This window comes from Falco rusticolus, chromosome 4 (genome assembly GCF_015220075.1).
Source record: "Falco rusticolus isolate bFalRus1 chromosome 4, bFalRus1.pri, whole genome shotgun sequence".
Classification (NCBI taxonomy): domain Eukaryota; kingdom Metazoa; phylum Chordata; class Aves; order Falconiformes; family Falconidae; genus Falco; species Falco rusticolus.
In genome coordinates, this window is record NC_051190.1 from 83,177,715 (window position 1) to 83,197,417 (window position 19,703).

The window sequence follows — 19,703 nt, forward strand, 5'->3', positions numbered from 1 at the left end:
CCCTAATGCCGCCCGCCGGATCGCCGCGGAGGGCCCACGGTCGGGTCCCAGAAGCCCTGTCCCTTCGCTGGCGGGGGGCGGGTGACAGGCCGGTGCAATTCCCTCCCGAGGGCTGAGAGGTTACCGGTGGCAAGGGTGGCAAGGGGCGCGAAACAACCGAGCGGCTCCGCCGCCAGCGGCCGCCAGCCAGCGCCGCGGGGAGGCGGTGAAGCCCCGCGGGGCCTAGGCCCGGCCCGGCGGGGGCGACATGCCGGCCCTGGCTTCCCGGGCCGGCGGCGGAGCCCTGCCGCCCGCCAGAGGCCGCCGTGCGCGGCCGCGGAGCCCTGAGGCGGGGGGGGGGAGGCAAGGGCCGGGCGGGGGTCTGGGCACCGCCGCCCCCCCGCGGGCCGCTGCGGCCACAGAACTGCCAGACCCCGCGCGGCCCGGGCCGCCGGGCCTGGGAAGCCGCAACCCTGCGGGTTCCCTCGGGTTTCGCCCCCGGGGCGCCTCCCTGCCCCTCTGCCCGCGCACGGCGCCGTGCTCACCGCGGCCCGGCCCGGCCCGCTCGGCCCCCAGCGGCCGCCGCGGGGAGCGCGGAGCAACCCGGCGGCCTCCCCCCGCCACCCCCCCGCCGAGCCGAGCCGAGCCGAGCCGAGCCGGGCGGCTATTTTTAGTAAATCCTCCTCGCGTCGCCACGGGCTGCGATCGCAGCGCGCAGCCCCTCGCCGGCAGCTGCCGCCGCCCCGCCCCGCGGCCCGCCCGCCGCGCACGGTGCAGGCTCGCCCGTGCCGGCTCCGCCGCCCGCCGGCGCTATGGCCACCTAGTCCCCGCGGCAGCCGCCGCAACTTTTCCTTCCCGCTCCGCACCCTCCCCTGCCGCCCCGGTGGAAGATGGCAGCTGGGGGGAGGACTGGAAGTTGCAGCCCGCGAGCGAAGAGATAAGGCGGAGGCGCGGGAAGGTGAGTGGCACCGGCTGCCCCACTCCGCTCCGCTCTGCCCGGCCGCGGCGGCAGCCAGCGCGGGGCCGTGGGGCCGGCCCGTCCCGCCGCCCGGCCGCTGTCCTGGACTTGCCGGGGTGGATTTTTCGGGACCTTTGGGAAGGTTTCGGGAAGTTGGGCCGTGTCAGGGCGGGTGGGGGCGGCCGCCCCCCGGCAAGTTTCGTTTCGCGGGAGCGTGAGTGGCGGAGGGGTTCCCGGTGCGCCTGCCCTGCCCGGCGTGTGTGCGCGTTAACGGGCCCGGGAGGGGGTCCCTGTGCGACCCCCTCCTCTGCGGGGCCGCGGCCGTGTCGCGGGGGTGCCGGGGCCACCCAGGCAAGCCCGGGGGCTGGCGGGGCCGGTTGCCGGAGCCCCAGCGGGCGGGGAGGACGCTGCGAGCCCCCCGCGGCCGGCTGGGGAGCGGGGAGAGCCCCCCGCTGGGGGCCGAACAGGTGGGAGCGGGGCCGAGCGGCGGGGCGCTCCCCTGGGGCTCCCCGCCGGGCCGGGGTGGCGGCTGCCTGGGGCGGCGGCGCCGCAGGGCCGGTGCGGGCGCATCCCGGGCCGGTGCGCGGCCGGAGCTCCGTGTGCCCGTGCTTTGGGTGGCCCAGCGGTGTGTGCATCCCGGGGGGCGGCTCAGCGGCGCGGGGCAGCGCACGGGCAGTTTCCGATACGGGTGCAGTTGTTCCGACTCACCTAAAATGTCTGAGTTGTAATCTGAAATGGAATGTAACAGCAGTCGGTAATCATTCGTGCTTATCACTGTTACAGAAAAAAAAGCAGGTATTACTTGTAATGCACGAAATGGGTATTCATCTGGGGAAGATTTACACAGAGCTCACGGCAGTTTGTATTTCAAAGTGCTCCGAAGGGGTCTAAAAATGCTGTTAAACTACGCGAGAATTTAAGAGGGGAGAAATACTTAAAACAAGCCGAACATTGAGAAAGAAGTAGCAAAGCGAATTGCGGAGACCTTTTGACATATGAAAATGCATGAGTGTTCTTTGCTGATGCAAATGGTGTTGAGAAGTCCTGTCACAAACAACACGGAACAAGTATCGACACAGAAGCCGAGGAATTTTAAACCTATCTGTCTTTCAGTATTGTCAGCTTTAGTTCCATGACATCTTGTTTTCTGGGACAGAAGAATAGTTTTGTGACAGTTATTCAGGATTTAATTTGCAAGCTCACAAAGGCCTGTAAACTCTGCTGAGAACTCATGAACAAAAAAGGACGGTATTTCACATTAAGGTTTTTCAAATGCCCTCTCCTACCCGCCCCCAGCCCCAGTTCCCCAACAGCATCCTAGATCTATTGAAGATATTTAAATTGATCTTTTTTTGACAGTTTCTAAATTTTCTTTCATGTCCAATGCATTCTTGTATCAGTGGTCCCAGCCCACGTATGTTTTGTACCCAGAGCACCTGCTTTGTTCAGAGGGAAGTGCAGGCTTGTTCTCTGTCATGGTACTGGAGCGGTATTGGAAGGCAATTCCATCCCTTCATACAGCTAAGTTGCATTGTTATTTGTATAAAATAGATAGGTCTCAACTATATATAACTTTCCACCATCAATGATACAAATGATACATTATTCTAACCCTTCTTTTTCATTACAGTGGCAGAGGTGTGACACAAAACGTTGGGAAAAAACATGTCATCGCCCCAGACAAAAGCTGCAGTCAGTCATATTTACCTACCAGTGGTGCCAACTTCATCATATAAATACTGAAATAGCTCTCTTTTGTATGAAAATGTCATTGTCAGTTGAGAATTCTGAAAAAGATAAAACCACGCCATTATACTTCATGGTGACCAAGCTGATGCAAGTACAGCACCATAGTTACTTAAGCCTGCCCAAAACAGTGTTCTCAGTGTCAGATTCCTGTGTATTCTGGTAGCAAAGTCAATGTCAATGTGTAATACACCCAAATATTTTCAACCTGACATTAAAATGCCAATTCTGAAAACAGCAGTGTTTGGTTTTCCATTAACCTGCTTTTCCACAAATGAAGCGCAGTCTCCAGGATGAAACGGGAATACTAGTTTATAAGCTGTTGTGTATCTTCTGTTTACCACCATGTTTCTGTGCCCAGAGCAGTTTAAAAATAAAAATGAAATAGTGTCTTCACTGCTGAAAGTCCTAGTACACGCTTCATCTAGTGCAGCTGCTCCTACTAGGATTTTTCTGGGGAAAAAAAGATAATACTGTGATTGAGTGGTATATATATTTTCTGATTTCTTAATAGACAATAACATTAAGAAGAGGTTCAGTTATAAAAACTATGTACTTTCTAAAAACCATTTAAAGTGGAAAATAATTTTCAGTTGTTTATCTCACTGCCTGAGATAATCTCATAGAAGTTGCTGTTGAAATTTTTATATACTGAAAATATGGATCAAATTCATGTTTATCCATCATGAAAATGAAATGAATCCCAGTATGAATTACCATGAATGCTGAGGGTGACTAAATGTAGTTTAAGTAGTTATTTCTGAGTATTCAACTAATGCTTAATAGGAGAAATGGAGTTTTGAAAATATTCAAATCCTGTTGTGTGTGACTGACTATAGCCAATTAAACATGACAAAAATGTTGGGATGTAGCCTAGTAATCTCCAAAATAGTAAATTAAAGCATGTATTTACTAGACTGGGTGTACTATTGCTATTTTGTATCCATCAGTATTCATACTAGCTACTTTAAAGCTACTTAGGGTATGTGTATACAAACAGCAATAGAAAGTTCTTCTGGTTTACAGTGTAGTCCTAGCTGAATCGTTAGCTGAGAGAGTTTGGTATATTTCAGGAGTGAGGGCTTTTTGCCTTTTACAGAAGAGGTTTGGGCCAGATTTGCTGAGGGTTGTATATTATGCCTTATATGCATACTGTTCACGTGAAATTAACTTTCCATAGAATTAAAGTTAAAAGAGAATGTATCAGTTTTCCAGTCTCTCCAAGAGTGTAAGAAAACGTTCTTTCAGTTGTTGCATTCAAGTAGGAAAGTACATAATACGTTTGATGAGTTTATTTTAAGATGTAAAGACATGCTTTGTAAAGGCTGAATGCTGGACCATTCCATGATAAAAGATTGTCATGCTTCAAGGTTTCAGTAATGATTGCCAGAGAAGAAAGCATGTTTTTTTCAGAGAAAGTTGCATCCTGAATCACTTAAGGTTAGATTGTTTACTGAAACTGGTATGTTAGTAAGGCAATGTAGAGCTAACAGTACTTGACAAAATCACCTTTCATTTGCTGCTTTTTGTTTTGGGTTTTTAGGTTAGGAAGATCATATATGACCAAAGAATTTATCCCATATTTGATGTAACTTACTTGGAATGAATGCATTACATTGTGAATGTCAGTGCATGCCAGGTAAGACTGCACTAGTGTTGACTTTATTATTGCAACTTTTATAGTATTATGAAGTTTATTCGTATGTGCTAATCTATAGCTTCATCTTCAGGCAGCTTAAAAATTACAGCAAAACAGTGTTTAACTACTTTTCAGAAATAATATTCATTAGTTTGGGGCCATCTTAAAATCTTTTCAGCTACAAGTTATGATCTAACTTTCCTGTGAGGACATACCCAAACTTCTTTATTTTTATGCAATATATAGTTATGTAACTTTTTTTCTAAAGAAGTTTGTTGTAGTGGTTTAACCCCAGGCAACAGCTAAGCCCCACACAGCCACTTGCTCGCTCCCCCGCCGTGGGATGGGGGAGAGAATCAGAAGAGTAAAAGCGAGAAAACTCGTGGGTTGAGATAAAGACAGTTGAATAGGTAAAGCAAAAGCCACGCACGCGAGCAAAGCAAACCAAGGAATTCATTCACTGCTTGCCATGGGCTCAGCCATCCCCAGGAAAGCCGGGCTCCATCACATGTAACAGTTACTTGGGAGGACAAATGCCATAGTGCCACATGTCACCACCTTCTTCCTTTTTCTCCCAGTTTATATACTGAGCTTGACATCATATGGTATGGAATATCCCTTTGGCTAGTTTGGATCAGCTGTCCTGGCTGTGTCCCCTCCCAGTTTCTCATGCCCCTCCAGCCCTCTCGACCAAAACCATCAGTGTGCATTGCTCTCACACCAAATCCAAAACACAGCACTGCACCAGCTACTAAGAAGAAAGTTAACTCTATCCCCGCTGAAACCAGGACAATGCCCCAATGTTTTGCAATGCCATGGGTCTTCCATTAGCAGCTCTGCACTCTGCCTTTCCCTTGCAGCTCTGTAACCTTTCTCCAAAACTGCTGGGGCAGTGTTTCCCTTGCTGTCCTCATGCTGTTGGTCTTGTACTGTTGTTCTCATGGCTTTTCATCTGCAAACCCCGATAGTACTGTTATGTCAGGTTTCCAGTGGTAAGTGATTGACACTGGTGTAATAGTCATTCTTTTTCACCATCCTTTTCTTGCACCGTTTTTTGCAGCTAGGACTGTGCTAGGAGAAAGACAATTATCTGATAAGGTTTACATATATTACTGAGTAACACTTAACAGCCAACTAGTTAGCTTGCGACACAGCCTCTGATCAAAGACTACTCCAGTCAGTGCTAGTAGCATCATGAGTGGGAACAGGCAATAGGGAGTTTGAACAGATCATGAGGAAATCTGTATAGTTTCTATGGGAGTAGTATGGTGGACCACCTATATGCACTGGAGAGGACACTGGGAAGAGGGTGCTTGCTGGGTAGACCATGTCAGTTCTTTTCTTGACTAGCCACTGAAGGGAGTTTTGCCTTTCGCCTTTCCATTTTCTCCTTTTGCTTTTCTGTTGCAGCACTCTCCAAACTATCAAGCTGCAACAAGGTCTTTTACCATCTCATACCAGCATACTCTTCATGTCAGTCCCTCAGTTACCTTCTCCTCATCCAGGGTGCATGTTCTTTCTCTTCTTGCTCTGTCTCTTCTTCCTTGGCTGCTCTCTCTTCATTGGCTGCCCAACATCTGAACTTAACCAGCCACACCTGCACTTTATCTACATCAGCCAACCCTCTGCCTCTGAAGCCAGCCCACAGTTGTATATTATCAATGCTAATTAACCCAGCTTTGTTCCTCTACACTTTTCCAGTTCTCTTTTCCTGTGTTCTTCTATTTTTATCCTTCCCTCCCCCCCTCCCTCCCTCCCCCCTCTGCCTTTTTTTTCCCCCCCAAAAGGAACTCTTGTTATGGGAGTTCATACATGTTATCAGTTATAAACTCTGCAAATAAATTGTAAATCAAGAAGGGATGTAAAGATGCTTACAGATTTGTAATGAGGAGTATAGGTGAGTGTGCTGATAGACCGGTACATGGGCAATTTATCCGTGTTTAAAGTCAGATTATCTGATAACCTTCCTAGTTTTACTGTTTGGTCAAATAGAAATCATACATCCTCTGAGCCTTCATTTAGTCAGCCTGAATTTACCTTTCTGTTTTTTTTTTTTCATGTAAGAATATCTGTGTTCCTCCAGATATCTTTGAGTCGTTGTCTGTATCCTTTTCAATCTGAAGTTACCTTTCTTAAGCAAATGTGAAAAGAATGGTAGTCTGTGCCCATCAAAATCTCATTAGCGTCTTGTCCAAGGGTGGTGATACTCCATCTCTTTTTATAAAAAGCTTGACTGATGTGTCCTAGGATGTATTCAGGTCAAACTGGAAGTTTAATTTCCTGTTACTTTTTGTAACACTCATGATTACACTAAATCACAGAAGCATTCAAGTTGGAGGGGACCTTAGGAGATCCGTAGACCAACCTTTTGGCCAGATAAGAGTCAACATAGAATTCGGACCATGTTGCTTAGGGATTTGTCCAATTCAGTCTGGAAAATCTCCAAAGAAAAAGATTCCACAACCTCTCTGGAAAATCACATCCAATACCTAATTTTCTTCCTAGAAATTTTTCTTCTTTATGTTGACTCATAACTTGTCAGTTTCAATTCACAGCTGTTGTCTCTTCTTGTGCCATGCACATCTGTGAAAAGCCTGGCTCCATCTTGTTGGTAACCTCCTCATCGGCACTGGCAAGCTGACGTTAGGTCCTTGCTAAAGCCATCTCATCTTCAGGCTGAACAAGCCCTCAGCTTCTCATACAGCAAGTGCTCCAGTCCCTGACTGCCTTAGTAGACTCAGGAGGTGGCAATTTCCAGTTATGGGGAGAGCCAAAACTGGATGCAGTATTCCAGATGAGCTCTAGTGCTTGAGTAAAGGGGAAACCTAAACCTTCATATTGGTAAAGCTACCAAATAGTAAATAGCACAAGATTCTGAAAACCCATGAATAAGGCATTGAACAGAAGTGTACTGTCTTGAGACCATGAAATTAATATAAGCTATTGTATGCTTTTAAGAATTTGTTATTGCAGTTTACATAGAAACGCGGTTCATTTGATAGTTCTTATCAGAAAAGTTCTTGAATCATGTTTTTTGGAGTAGGGAAAGTAATTTGACATTGGAATTCTAAAGCACCATGTGCATTAAAATATCTCTGTTATAGAAGCATATGAAGAAAATGACATGACACAGACATTCTGTATGTCTAGGTTTTAATTATACAAAATTCTTTATTATTCAAGTTTTTGACAGTTATCATTAAGTCTCCAGGGTGCTAACTATTGAACTGAAACCTTGCTTTGACAAGAGGTGGGTGAACTGCAGGTGTGAATATAGGATTTCCAAGGAAAAAAATTGAAACATTAAATTCCAAATGGAAAATAAGCAGCATGCACATAGTGACTGTGTTTAGTGTGTAAAGTGTATAAATTATTGGCATTTTACCTGATTTATAGTTAGATAGCTATTCAGTTGTTCATATATAGCTTAAAATTAGAGGAATATGCTGACAATATACAATAGATACAGTTACCACTTTAATCTTTTATGTTTCCTCTTTTGGTAGACAATATAACCAACATTGATTAATAAGCCATACTATTGATTAAGTGAAATTTTGATATTTCATATTGGAGTTGAATCTGTTTTATTTGGGATATAAATAGTTACTGTGTATATTCTCTGAAAACATATTCTAAATGTTTTAGAATGAAAGATCAGTGGCTTGAAACAGCAAAAACCCCATTCAATAGCTAAAACAGATCATAAAGAGTCTTGTAATGTGGGTTAGGTCTACCCTGCTGACCTCTATCATCCACACCAGGGATCTAGCTGGAGGTTACCATAGGATCCGTTTTGGCTTCTGTGTACTCAGTTTTCCTTCCATAAAAATCAGGGTAAGTAGGGAGCAGCAGGGAACTGAAGTTCAATGTCATCAACAGCATCAGAGTGAAGACATGGTCAAGATGCACCCCTGTGGCAATCAGGGCCACAGAACTGACAAGAGTGAATAGTCTGGAGGGGAAGCCAAACCAAGAAGCGAGTCAGAGAAAGGTATTTTCATTTATAAATGACATAATCTAAGTTTAATCTTTGAGTACCATCTGTAACAGCATGGAAGCTGGGATTGCAGCTAGCAGCAGTTAAGTGCTCATTTAGTCATTAGGGCAACCCAGAGAGGCTGATATAATTTAGGTGGACTGTCAAAGCAATGGAGGAGCTACAAAAGTGTATCAAAAATAATTCTTGGTGATTCTTCTTTGCCATCTTTCGTCAATTACCTTCAAATAATTTTAACAGATCTTGGCATGCGCTCTAGGTACATTTTCTGTACCTAAGTATCTGTATGCTTCTGCCCCCTCCATCACTAGTTTTCCTGAGTGATGCCTAAATGTAAGTATGTAGCTTCTTCAGTGTATTCAGTTTACCTGCAAGCAGAGCATGAGGGTATGCCTAGGAGATTTTTTTTGCATGCCTGGCAAATGAAATCCTTTTTCTCTAGGCCACAAAGTAGCAACAGAGACAGTTCCAGAGTTTCACTGCGATTTTTCCGGGGTGTCTGTATACGTAGCATGTGAGAAATGTGTTTTGTAGTGACAAATCAAGTGTCATTTCTGACCCTGCTTCCCATTTACTCATCTGCAGGGTGGTCATCCATACTTTTGGAGAATGCTGCTTTAATGTTTGTCACCTGTGAAGTCTGTATGCATCATTACTTCTTCTTTCATTTCTGTGGAGTGTTTGTATTGTGAGAAGAGACTGGGCTGGGAGAGAGGACAGGAGACACAACTGAGAGGCTTTTTCAAGTGACATTTGGACCATAACTTAGTTTTTATGCATAGAAATGTCAGATCAAAATACAGGTCTGTATAGATAACAAAGCCACATAATAAATCCATTATCATGTTAAAAAAAGAGTATTCTTTGCAATGATTTCAATCTAAGTACTTCAGGAGAGAGAATGAAAAGGCCTATTTTTCATATTTGAAAGCCACAGAAATATAATCAAAACAAAATAAAGGTAAGCTAGAGTAAAAAAAAATACGTTTAATTCTGCTTGCTTACTCTGATGGAAGGCTATTTTCTTGCATGAAATTGATGAACTATGTGATCTGTAAGCTCAAATATTTCTCTTAAAGCATTATGTGATTGCTTCTTCAATCATTGTTGCTTTCATATTGCTGTGATATGTAAGTGGTGATTTTATATTACTCTCCTTTGTGAAAAAGAACACTATACTTTCCTGCTCCAGATATGTTAAAATCAAGATGATGAAAAGACTGAAATCTGTCATTTATGGTATATAGTTATATTCTAAAGAGAATGGGAGCTGAATAGATTGCCAAGGCCAGAACTGGGGTCTAATTTATGTATCTTGGTTTGTTCATATATTTTGTTTTCTAAAGTCATACATCACAAAGGGGTGTGGAGTATGTGCTAAGCACACACAAATCAAAGCAAAAGTGATGACTTCATCCTTAAAGCAGTTGCTGAACATCAGTGCAATGATCCATCAGATTTTCATATGCAAGCTATTATTCTCTTATCTACAGGCTTTTTCCACTAATGTTGCTGCTTCAGTTAGGCAAAGGAATAATTAACTATACTGATATTAACAGAGCTGATATTACTGACACATATAAAGGTAAATAAAATGATAATCTGACTTGCACAAGGTTGAAATTGTTTTAGCTAGTGATTCAGTCCAATTATACTGAATTAAATCTAATTGCATATTGTAATTCAGTCACCAGAATTTGAACAGTAGTTGGACTCTTGTACTTCAGGTGATATTGAAAAATCTGAAGCATAATGTAAATTCTGTGGAACTTTTTCTGTAAAGTTAAAGTTTCTGGAAAAACTAAGTACTGTTTAATGAAAATTACCTGTTTTGGTCAGGAAGGTTTTGTCAGAAACTACTAATGAACACATAGGATTAAGGTGAATAATCCATGTATAACTCTAGTTCTTTCACCTGTTTTAAACTCTAGTTCTTTCACCTGTTTTAAACTCTAGTTCTTTCACCTGTTTTATGATATATTACAATATTCTGTAATACAGAATTACAGAAGTTTCATATTTTGCTGTGAGAATTTACTACTAATAATATTTGTTCTGAAAGATGACTGCTACATCTGAATTATCTAGGTGTACCCTGCTTTAGAACAGTGTTGGCTATGGTATCACTAGAATTACAGAAGTAGATATGGTTTTTGTGTAGAAGATAGCTGAAGAAATAATTGTCTCTGAATCAGGGATTCATATGGTTCTAACTGTTTTCCAGCTGGTTAATTGTTTAAAGTCAAAAGAATGCTGTGCATGTGGGCAGTAAGCATTGATGCTACATAGCAAATGGTACTTGAAACCAGTTATGTTTCATTCTGCATCCGTCTTTGAAAAATGTATTGATTAGACACTAAGAAAAGTGCTGCCAGAAGAAATAAAGGAAATTTTAAGGAAGTGAAAAATATTTTTTTAAAAAATCTGGAATAGATGAGGGAACTTTTTCATTTAGTAACTGCAAGGTTACTCAATGCTATGATCCCTAATAGTAACAAATTGGAATTCTGTCATTTCACTTTACATTGCTTTTCTTTTGCAATGCATCTGAAAATTAATAGAAGTTTTGCCTATTTTATTGCAGTTCTATAGTAAAAGGAGAAAAAATAACTTTCACCCTAAGAATTGCATGTGAGAATAAAGCCAGTAAAATCTTAATGATTTCAATGGGAGTGAGTATTTCTGGGAGGCACATCGAGGCTGCTTGGATATAAGGGCTAACACAGGCACTGCTTTAATCAAGATCAAATTAGTTGATGACAGCTAGAAAATACTGAGAGCCAACCAGCATCGCTGACAGAGAAGCATCACCTGGGAGCAATAGGAAGTAATAGAATGTAATCAAAGAACTTTGTGTCTCCACCCTGCCTCTAACCTCAAACTGGAAGCTGCAGGAAGCGGTCACTACAGAACTGTTCTCCATGGCATGGTATGTTGAATCTATTCCACAGGGTCTCATTTCCTGCCCCCCACCCCCAACTTGAAAGAGTCAAAGTAAGGGTCATACCAACCCCTTATATACTGCAGAAGGAAAACATCCCTTTTGCATAGGTGTGAGTTATATCATGAGTGAGATAAATATTGAAATTGCTAATGAAGAGAGTCTCAAAGTGTAAAAAAAATATAAATCACATTTTTGTTTCTTGAATACCCATATTCCTATTGTGATGGAAATATATATGATGTACAGAGTTGAATAATTTATACCTGGATAGGCAATAGCATCAAATAATAGTGAAGCCTGATTGTTTCTTGATTTTTAGAAACCCCACTGCATTTTGGTACTGAGTTCCTGATTAGAAGGAGTCATCTTTCATGTCCCAATGGAAATAAACTAGATTTAATAACATAATAGATTTTATTCACTATTCAGTGCATAATTCCTGGAATGCAAAAGGATCAACAGAAGAGCCCTCTATTCTGTGTAAGGTGGTAAAATCTGCCATTTTTTATGGAATGGGGTTTATGTTCCATTTTTCTTATTACTGACACACGGAAGGTAATTACAGGTTTGTGTGTAAGCACTGAAGACAATTTGGAGGCAATTGAATAACTTCAGGTAAAGAAGCTGAAGGAAGGAAGGCACTTTCAACCCCCCATGTTTTAGAATAATGGGCTATGAAGAGACTGGCCTCACATATAAGAGAAAGAGCTAGTGTCTGCATTCCTAAAATAAGGTTAAATGCAGTCAATTTCAATCTGCTGCTTCAGTAGCAAAGGAAGACATTTTCTGCATGATTCATGCAGAAAAGCATTTGTTTCTTTGTAATCTTATTCAAATTTCAGTAACCCTCTAATTATGTGTCCAGTGGGCAGAAACACTATTTAGATAAAGCAGAATGCTGTGACCATGTGTAAGCATGTAGAGTTTTATCCATGATTGCTCATGAAGGCTGGGATTCATCTTCCTGCACAGAGGAACATCAGATGCCACTCTAGAAATGTGAATCTGGATTTAGTTGTGAAAATTCCTTGGTTGTAGGACTAATTTCCCTATGTGTACAACTTTATATCCTCTAGATGCTCAGATGCATCTCTTTGTAGGCTCATCTAGATGTCTAAGCATTCTTAAATATTGCTGGCAATATTGTCCAGCAACCCAATTAATTTTCTACCTTTTTTCTTCCATCTTCTGACTGTTGCACTGCACCATATCCCTTACAGAAGGGTCTGGAGTCCAGGAATATTGCAAGGTGCCTGTGTGCATTATTTCTTCTCAAACCCATTGCAGATTAGTTGGTTAAAACAGTGAGTAAGTGTGTTACACAGGGAAACCAGCTGACCAGTATATTGGCCTAGTGGCTGTGTAGTTGTGGATATTCACAATGGTATTACTTATATAGGCTAAAAGGCACACACTGAACCAATAATGATACATTCTGTGTTGGTACAAGACCTCCTAAAACATGATGGTGCTTTGTCTTATGGGTAAAGGTGTATTTTCCCTGTATTTTTCCCCACAGCTTTTCCCAGTCTGTCTCACAGCTCTAAACAGAAAGCCCTCTACGAACCATGGACAAGTCTTTACCCTAGGGTTTTTTCCCTTTGCCTGGCCTGAACAATGCAGAACTTTGGATTGCAGGCCTCTTAGTGAGTCAGATTAAAAAGAGATAACTCATCATAGGAGGAGAAGAAAAAGCAAGAGCTCATCTTTTCCTGAGATAAGTCTTGCCGTGCTCAGCTTCCAAATTACAGAAACCCACTGGATAATGGCAGGATTATTCTAAGTCACAAGACATACAACAGCTCTGCCTGCAGCTTCTAATGATTCTTGTCCAGCTTTCATGAAACCCCAGCTACAGTCCAGGAGAACATCTGCATGTAGCCAACCTTTGATGGCAGGAAGGAGATGACAACCAAAGCAATGCAGGCTTGACAGACAAACAGTGAAGCTTGAGCAGCATCCCACCATTTTTAGCATACAAGTGATTACTGGCTCACAGCATGTGATTCTGAGCAAGCGGAGTACAAAACTTAGAGACGATAGACAGCTGTGAGTGCCTTCTCAAGGGTCTTCAGCACTTGCTGCTCCAAGCCTGATGGGTTATTAGTGCAGTATGCTTAAGCAGCATGAGAGTGTGCTCCTAGCACGGGCAGTCAGCAGTTTTGGCCAGGTCCAGCTCATGTCACACATTCAAAACCAGTCTAGGTTTACTATTTATTCTTCAAGTCTCTGGCTCTCCAGGTTGGTAACTTCCCATGTGATTCTGATCCTTTGCCTGCTCATGACCAGGAAAATAGATCTAAACAGTGTCTGGTGTTTTTAAGATAAAAGGGAGTGAGCAGGTGTCTGGAAACAGTGGCTGTCATCTTGTGAGTTTGCAGACTGCGAAATACATCTGGGGTAGGGGACTTAGAAAAAAAAAATGGTTTAAAGCAACTTGGTAATGCTCCATCTTTACTTTATGTGTTCCTAGACTGAGCTGAATAAGTGGATCAGGACAGTCTTGATTCAAGTCCTTCTTCCTCAGACATGTGGACACCTGAAACTAGCAGTTGGTGTTCTCCTTATGACAGTGTTGCTTCAGTTGATGATCTGTCCCAGGAGAGAGCTGACATAGCAGTGCTAGAAGTGGAACAGCTGTGTTTGGTCTGAAATCAAGCCTGCAGGTTCTGCTGCGTAAGAAGTTTTCCTGTTTTGCATTTCTTAAGTAGTTATGTGTCTACTGAGCTGCAGGCAGGCAGTTCCAGTAGAGAACAAGAATGCTGGGAGAACTGAAGTCTCTAGGTAACTCAGGAGGTCATGGTGGTGCTTCAGTGCAGGGCTTTGCTGCCTGCCTTGCATGGTGGAGTTACAAGTCCTTGTCTCCCTCTTGTTCTGCAGCTGGAGGATGGTTGTATGTAAAGGCTCGCATCTTCTCTTCCTGTCAGATATGGGTGGTAAGATGCATCTGAATTCCCCCAGTTTTGGGGGCTGGCAGTTGGGTAGGATATATAGCCTACCACATCCAGCTTGCTTTTCTGCTGAATCGCGTTAAGTTACCTGTATGTGTATCTAGCCAAGAATTTTGGGTTATCTGAGGCCATTTTCATCTAAGAGCAAGTTTTGGGGTGGAGTGGGAAGGCACAATTCTGACTTCAGGTGTTAGCTTCCATGTTTTTACTGCTTGGACAAGTTTTTTGGCAAGTAACTAAAAGAGCATGTGTCCTCTAGGCAGAATCTATAGATCTTTATCCTTGAACTTCCTTTCTGTCCAGCTGGCAAAATAAATTTGTGTCTACAACTTCTAAATCTAATCTAGTTTTTCCTCAGTACCTTAGGGGAAATCAGTGAGATCCAGGATACTTGTCTGAGGGATCTGTGGATTTGTGTCCAGGCTGTGCCTTGGTATGGGTCTGGGAGAAGGTCCTGAGGCAGAAGTCTGGAGATTATTCTGGTACTTCACTGAAAGGGCCCCTAGGATTGACTACCAGGGTTGGTGGCAGGCTCTGAATGCTTTGTATAGAGCTTCATGGAGGGGCAGATGTTACATGAAGTCCAGGACAGTGCTCACAATTTCTGGATACTGAACTTTTTTCAACTTCAGCTTAGAATATTTTCTTCTCCTGACATTATTCATGGTCCTGAAATATGACCACAAAATTTTACTGGTAGTGCAGTTAGACATCCACATGTGGCTTTCCAAATGTGGTCACATATGGCTCCCAGATTTCCCTGTTGCTATATAATATGCACCACTCTGACTTGTGCCAAGGGATTTCCTCTAGATATGAAATGGCTGTTTCTCTAATTTTCACACACGAGCTTTGGTAGAGGCTTGCTAAGGGAAGGGTGAGTTATGATGGCTTGGCAATGTGGCAACAAACTTCTTTTAGCTTGTTCCTTGAATGTTTTTCCTCAAAAGTTGCCTTTTAAATGATACCAACGTATTTCTTCCTGAATTGAACAGTTGAGGAAGTAGGTGAACACAAGAGTGTTTAGCAAGTGCTACAGAAAGTCTCACATCCATGAAGACACCAGTGAACAAGTTGTTAATAGCAGTGCTGTTTCTCTGCAGCTCTAAGGGGGAGCACACTGCTATCACCTGAAGAAGTCTCTTCTTTTCTCTGTTCAGAGTGATCATAACAATTCATCCTTCCTCCTGTGGCATTTATGGATCCCTTCAGTCAGATCTTGTTTAGATTAGATACACTATCAAATGTAGATATGAAGAGATGTAATAATGGGGAAAAGGATCTCGGTTCAACTTTTAAGATTGGCATAGATAAGTGACAGCCTAGAGCTTTCTGGGCTTGAGTCAGGCTTATGCATCTAAATCATTTAAGGCTCTTAAACAGTTATGAATGGTTCTTAACTGTTTTCACACATTCATAAGGGAAAATTCACCTACAGTTGCTATGAAATGAACAGTAAGCAGACAACCAAAAAAAAAAAAAAAAGTCGTTCTTTATCAGCAAGCAAGCTTTTAATTTTCTGGATGAATGCTTTTTCAAAAATACAACTTTAGTCTTTCAAATTCCTCTTCCAAACTACCTGTCTTAGAAGGTCTTCTCTTTCTCCCAACTCATTTCTCCTTCCTACGGTGTAGTTTCTTGAATGGCTTGTAGAAGCACTTATGCCATGGTCATTTCTCTAGAGTAGTTTCCACAGCATTTTGTCTTTATATCACAGTTCTACCTCTTATGAGTTGTCATCACACTGAGTAGGATTACTTTTTCAGTGTTTGTGTCTTAAATTCTCGTAGAGATTTTACTTTTCTTTCCAGGTGCTTCTATAAGCCATGCATATTTTTCTTAGAATTCTTAAATCCAGTGTTTTCTGTAGAAATGTTTAAGATACCTGCAATTTTGAATATTGCACCTTTTTCACTTGATTTATTTCACAGAGCTTTAAGCAGAACTTTTTTTCTTTCTAAAATATGTATCATGCCCTTTTAAAATCGATGTTATTGAAAGTAGTGGGCTCAGTAGTAAAGTATACTTTAAAAAGTGTTCAGCAAAGCCACTTCTAATAAATAATTTTAAGCTGCTATTTATTAAAGCATGCGGTGGGACAATTTTGTGAAAAGAATGAAATATATTATTACAATACATACATGCAATGTTATTGAATACTATATATATGTACAGAACTTAATTTCTCATCTACACAATTTTTTTTTCATGTATTTTCACATTTATTTTAAATGCTAACACAGATGAAAGGTGTCACACACCTAGCACAAGCAAATGGAATGCAGTAAGCAAGTTGTAGTCAGTAACTAAATTTGATATATAAATCCAAACTGTGAGTTGATGTTATGAGAAATGCATGTGTCTGTTAAGTCTAGTCTTATACTTTGAAGTTTGTTCCTTTCAAATTTCAATTTCATAATTTAGAACTTGATTCTGCAAAGCATACACTGAAGTACTGCAGGTGGAACCAAGCACTGATAGTTTTCAAAGTATCTGTGACAGTGACTTCAGTGCTCTGTAGAAGTAGTACTGTACCTGCCTAAATTTAAAGATGCTTACCCTGTTGTTTTTGATCTTTTCCTGTCAGTTTGATTATAGTAGTATTCCGTGAACACTTACTCAGTGGTTATTTTTTTTTAATGTAGAGAGGTGATAACCACTTTCTCTAATAATCCTGCTAGAAAGGTAGACTTTTAGCTCAAAGCAAAGATTGCACAGATTGAGAATTTTATCTGTGCTTTCAATCCACAAAGACCTTTTGAAGAAAACAATGATGACACATTACCTAGATAGCAAAGCTCTTAAATTTATTTTGTGAGTTTTGGTTTTCTTTTATGCCTTTTCTTTGAGTTTTAGTGATGAATATGACTCATATGAGATGGAGGAACCCTTTGACTTTCTTGTGTTTCATCAACAGTGGAAGTGCTGTAGTCAAAGAAAAAAAACATAGATGGGGGAAGACAAATAATAGAATTTGGTGACATCAATGGGCTGTGTTGAAGAGAGAATTTTTAAAAATCAGAATAATTGCATTAAAGGCTGGGGAGCACATCTAAACAGGAACATCTTTGTTATATTATTAGCAAAGAAAAATAGTATATAGACAGATATCTGAAAAGAAATTACAAGAATATACAGATTTATTTCCGTGCCATAGATTGACATAGGCTGACATAAGTAACCAGGCAAAATATTATTTTCATCCAAGCTGATTAGAGAAGATGAGGTTGAAAGTGGTGCTGGATGAACATCTGGCACATTCAACCAGTTGAATGCATATCATCTGGGAGTAGGAATGTGCTAGTAAAGAAAGGAATTACAGAAAGTTGTTAAAGCTTGATCTGAGGAAGAAAAACATTAAAATTAATTGTGGGTAACACTAAAGTTGTGTAAATGAAGATGTACTTTGGCAAGGTAGTTGCTGAGGCTCTATAATGAGATCGGAGAAAATAGTTAACATATGAGGAAACCTGTAAATTTGGAGGGAAAGCTGACACACAAGATTGGTGGTAATATTGACACCTGGGGAGAAAGGCATGATGAGTAGATGGGCAAATTAAGGTGGTAAGAGGGAGTATCTGAGTAGTAGGGTGATGATTAAAAACAAGAGGAAAAAAGACCAAAACAAAACAATTTGAGCTGTCAACAAACTGAAATGCTCAAGATCAGGTCCTTCCTATGTTATAATACGTATTTCAAACATACACAACGCAAAAATGCAGTCTTTCCAGATAGGAGCTAACTTGAACTGGTAACATCTCCAAGTTCAATAGTTCTCTGTACACTCCATCTTACACCAAAGTAACTCTCCAACTAAGCACCTGTACTATGTCAAGACTTAAACCAGATTGTTTCAGCATGTCACAGCTTGACATGCCCCCAACAATACCTATCAGAACATTCTTCAGCCATAATTAATTAAAGAAAACATCAGCCTATCTCTCAAAACTTATATTTTCATGCTCATTTTAGACCCATCCTCTCAATACAGCCCCCAAGCTGGCTACCATCAACTCAGCCTTTCTCCTATACAAGTCAAGGTTAAATCTGAAGTTTCTGAGCTTGAAACAACCCGGATATACTGATTAAATCTTTAATGATATTGATAGTAACAGGCTCAGATTTATTCTATGCTTTGAATATATCCTTCAAGTATTCATTATTAACCTAATCAGATTATTTGTAATGGTCTGTTTACAAACTATGTTTTTAAGTGCCAGCAAGATACAGTTGCCTTTAAGCATGGTTTTGAGTTGTTTGGGTATTTTTTTGTTTCTTCTGAGACTAAATCAGTTTCTTTCCTGATGTTGCTAGCCAGTGCATTTCAGATACTAAACTTGTCCTTCCTTTTCTTATGTAGCATAGGTGTGTCAGCAATTACTTTTCTGTTTCTTTTTAGAAGCACTTAGGGGCAAAATGGGGGTCAAATATTGCACTGTAATTGAACAAGAGTCTGGCTTTTTGTCTTTTCTGTGATTATGCTGCCCTTATTTTTTTGGGTGAGGATTAAGGTATGTGCCTAACTTCATCTTTATGATTAGTTCCATTGATTGCTTTTTGGATGACTTGGAACAAAGTTTGCCCTTGTTAAATCAGGTCTTTAAATCTTACGAAGAACATGCATTATAAAATGCAGTTAGTTGAGTCCCAAGAAGCAGATAAAGACCATGGGACTGTGAATAGAGTAACCTGTAATGAGCATGCTGGCCCCTTCCAAAAATAAGTCAAGTTTGAATTAATGCTAGGCACACTCCTTTGAAGGGCTAAAATAAGTCAATGCAGCAGACAGCGTGTACGGTGTGGAGAAAGATGCAGGAGATACAGAAATATGGAATACAAAAATAAAGAGATTTTTAACTTACTGTGCTGCAAATGATTGGATCTTGTAAGAGTAATGCAATTAATCAATAATGTATGAAAAATGGATTTAGCGTGTCTGAACAGGAGAACCAGAGTAAATTCTTTCATTCTGAGCTGCTGTACTGTTTATGCTTTTGGCACGATTTTAGTCTGACTATCTACTACTCTACCATAATCAAGGCAACCTGTATGAACAACATAGTGTTCAGCTGAGTGATGTGACAATCCTAGGCAGAGTGGGTTTGATCACTGCAAGAAGCGGTGTTGAAAAAAGCTTTGGAACTGTTGATAGCAGTCACTGAGTACCAGCTACATCTCAGAGCATTTGTCATAGCTCTCACTTCTGGAGTACCTATTGGGGCGAGTAAAAGGGCCTCAAAGATCTCTATAAGCTATTTCATCATATTTGTGCAGCTACTCCACTGAATATTCTTAATGGTATTTTCAGAAAAACTGGAGGTTGGAAGAGGGCTGTGACTGCAGCTGGTTATTATGTAAATGGCAAGAGTCTACGAGGTATGGGATAAATCAGGGGTCCTCAAACTACAGCCCACGGGCCAGATATGGCCCCCCAGGGTCCTCAATCCGGCCCTCGGTATTTACAGAACCCCCTGCCGGGGGTTGGG

At 41.7% G+C, this 19,703-nt stretch overlaps 1 protein-coding gene across 4 annotated transcripts in view; it reads left to right on the top strand.

The window, feature by feature from the left end:
• Positions 1-706: 706 nt before the first annotated feature.
• HDAC9 (histone deacetylase 9) overlaps positions 707-19,703 on the top strand; it is a 479,936-nt gene continuing 460,939 nt past the window's right edge. For 2 of the 4 annotated variants that reach the window (XM_037385334.1, XM_037385335.1), the window contains exons 1-2: positions 714-937; positions 4,227-4,322. In XM_037385334.1, coding sequence (XP_037241231.1) covers positions 4,290-4,322 — 33 coding nt within the window. In that variant the 5' untranslated portion in view covers positions 714-937; positions 4,227-4,289. Of the gene's footprint in view, positions 938-4,226; positions 4,323-19,703 lie in introns of all 4 variants that reach the window. The other 2 variants (XM_037385339.1, XM_037385336.1) reach the window with 2 other exon arrangements.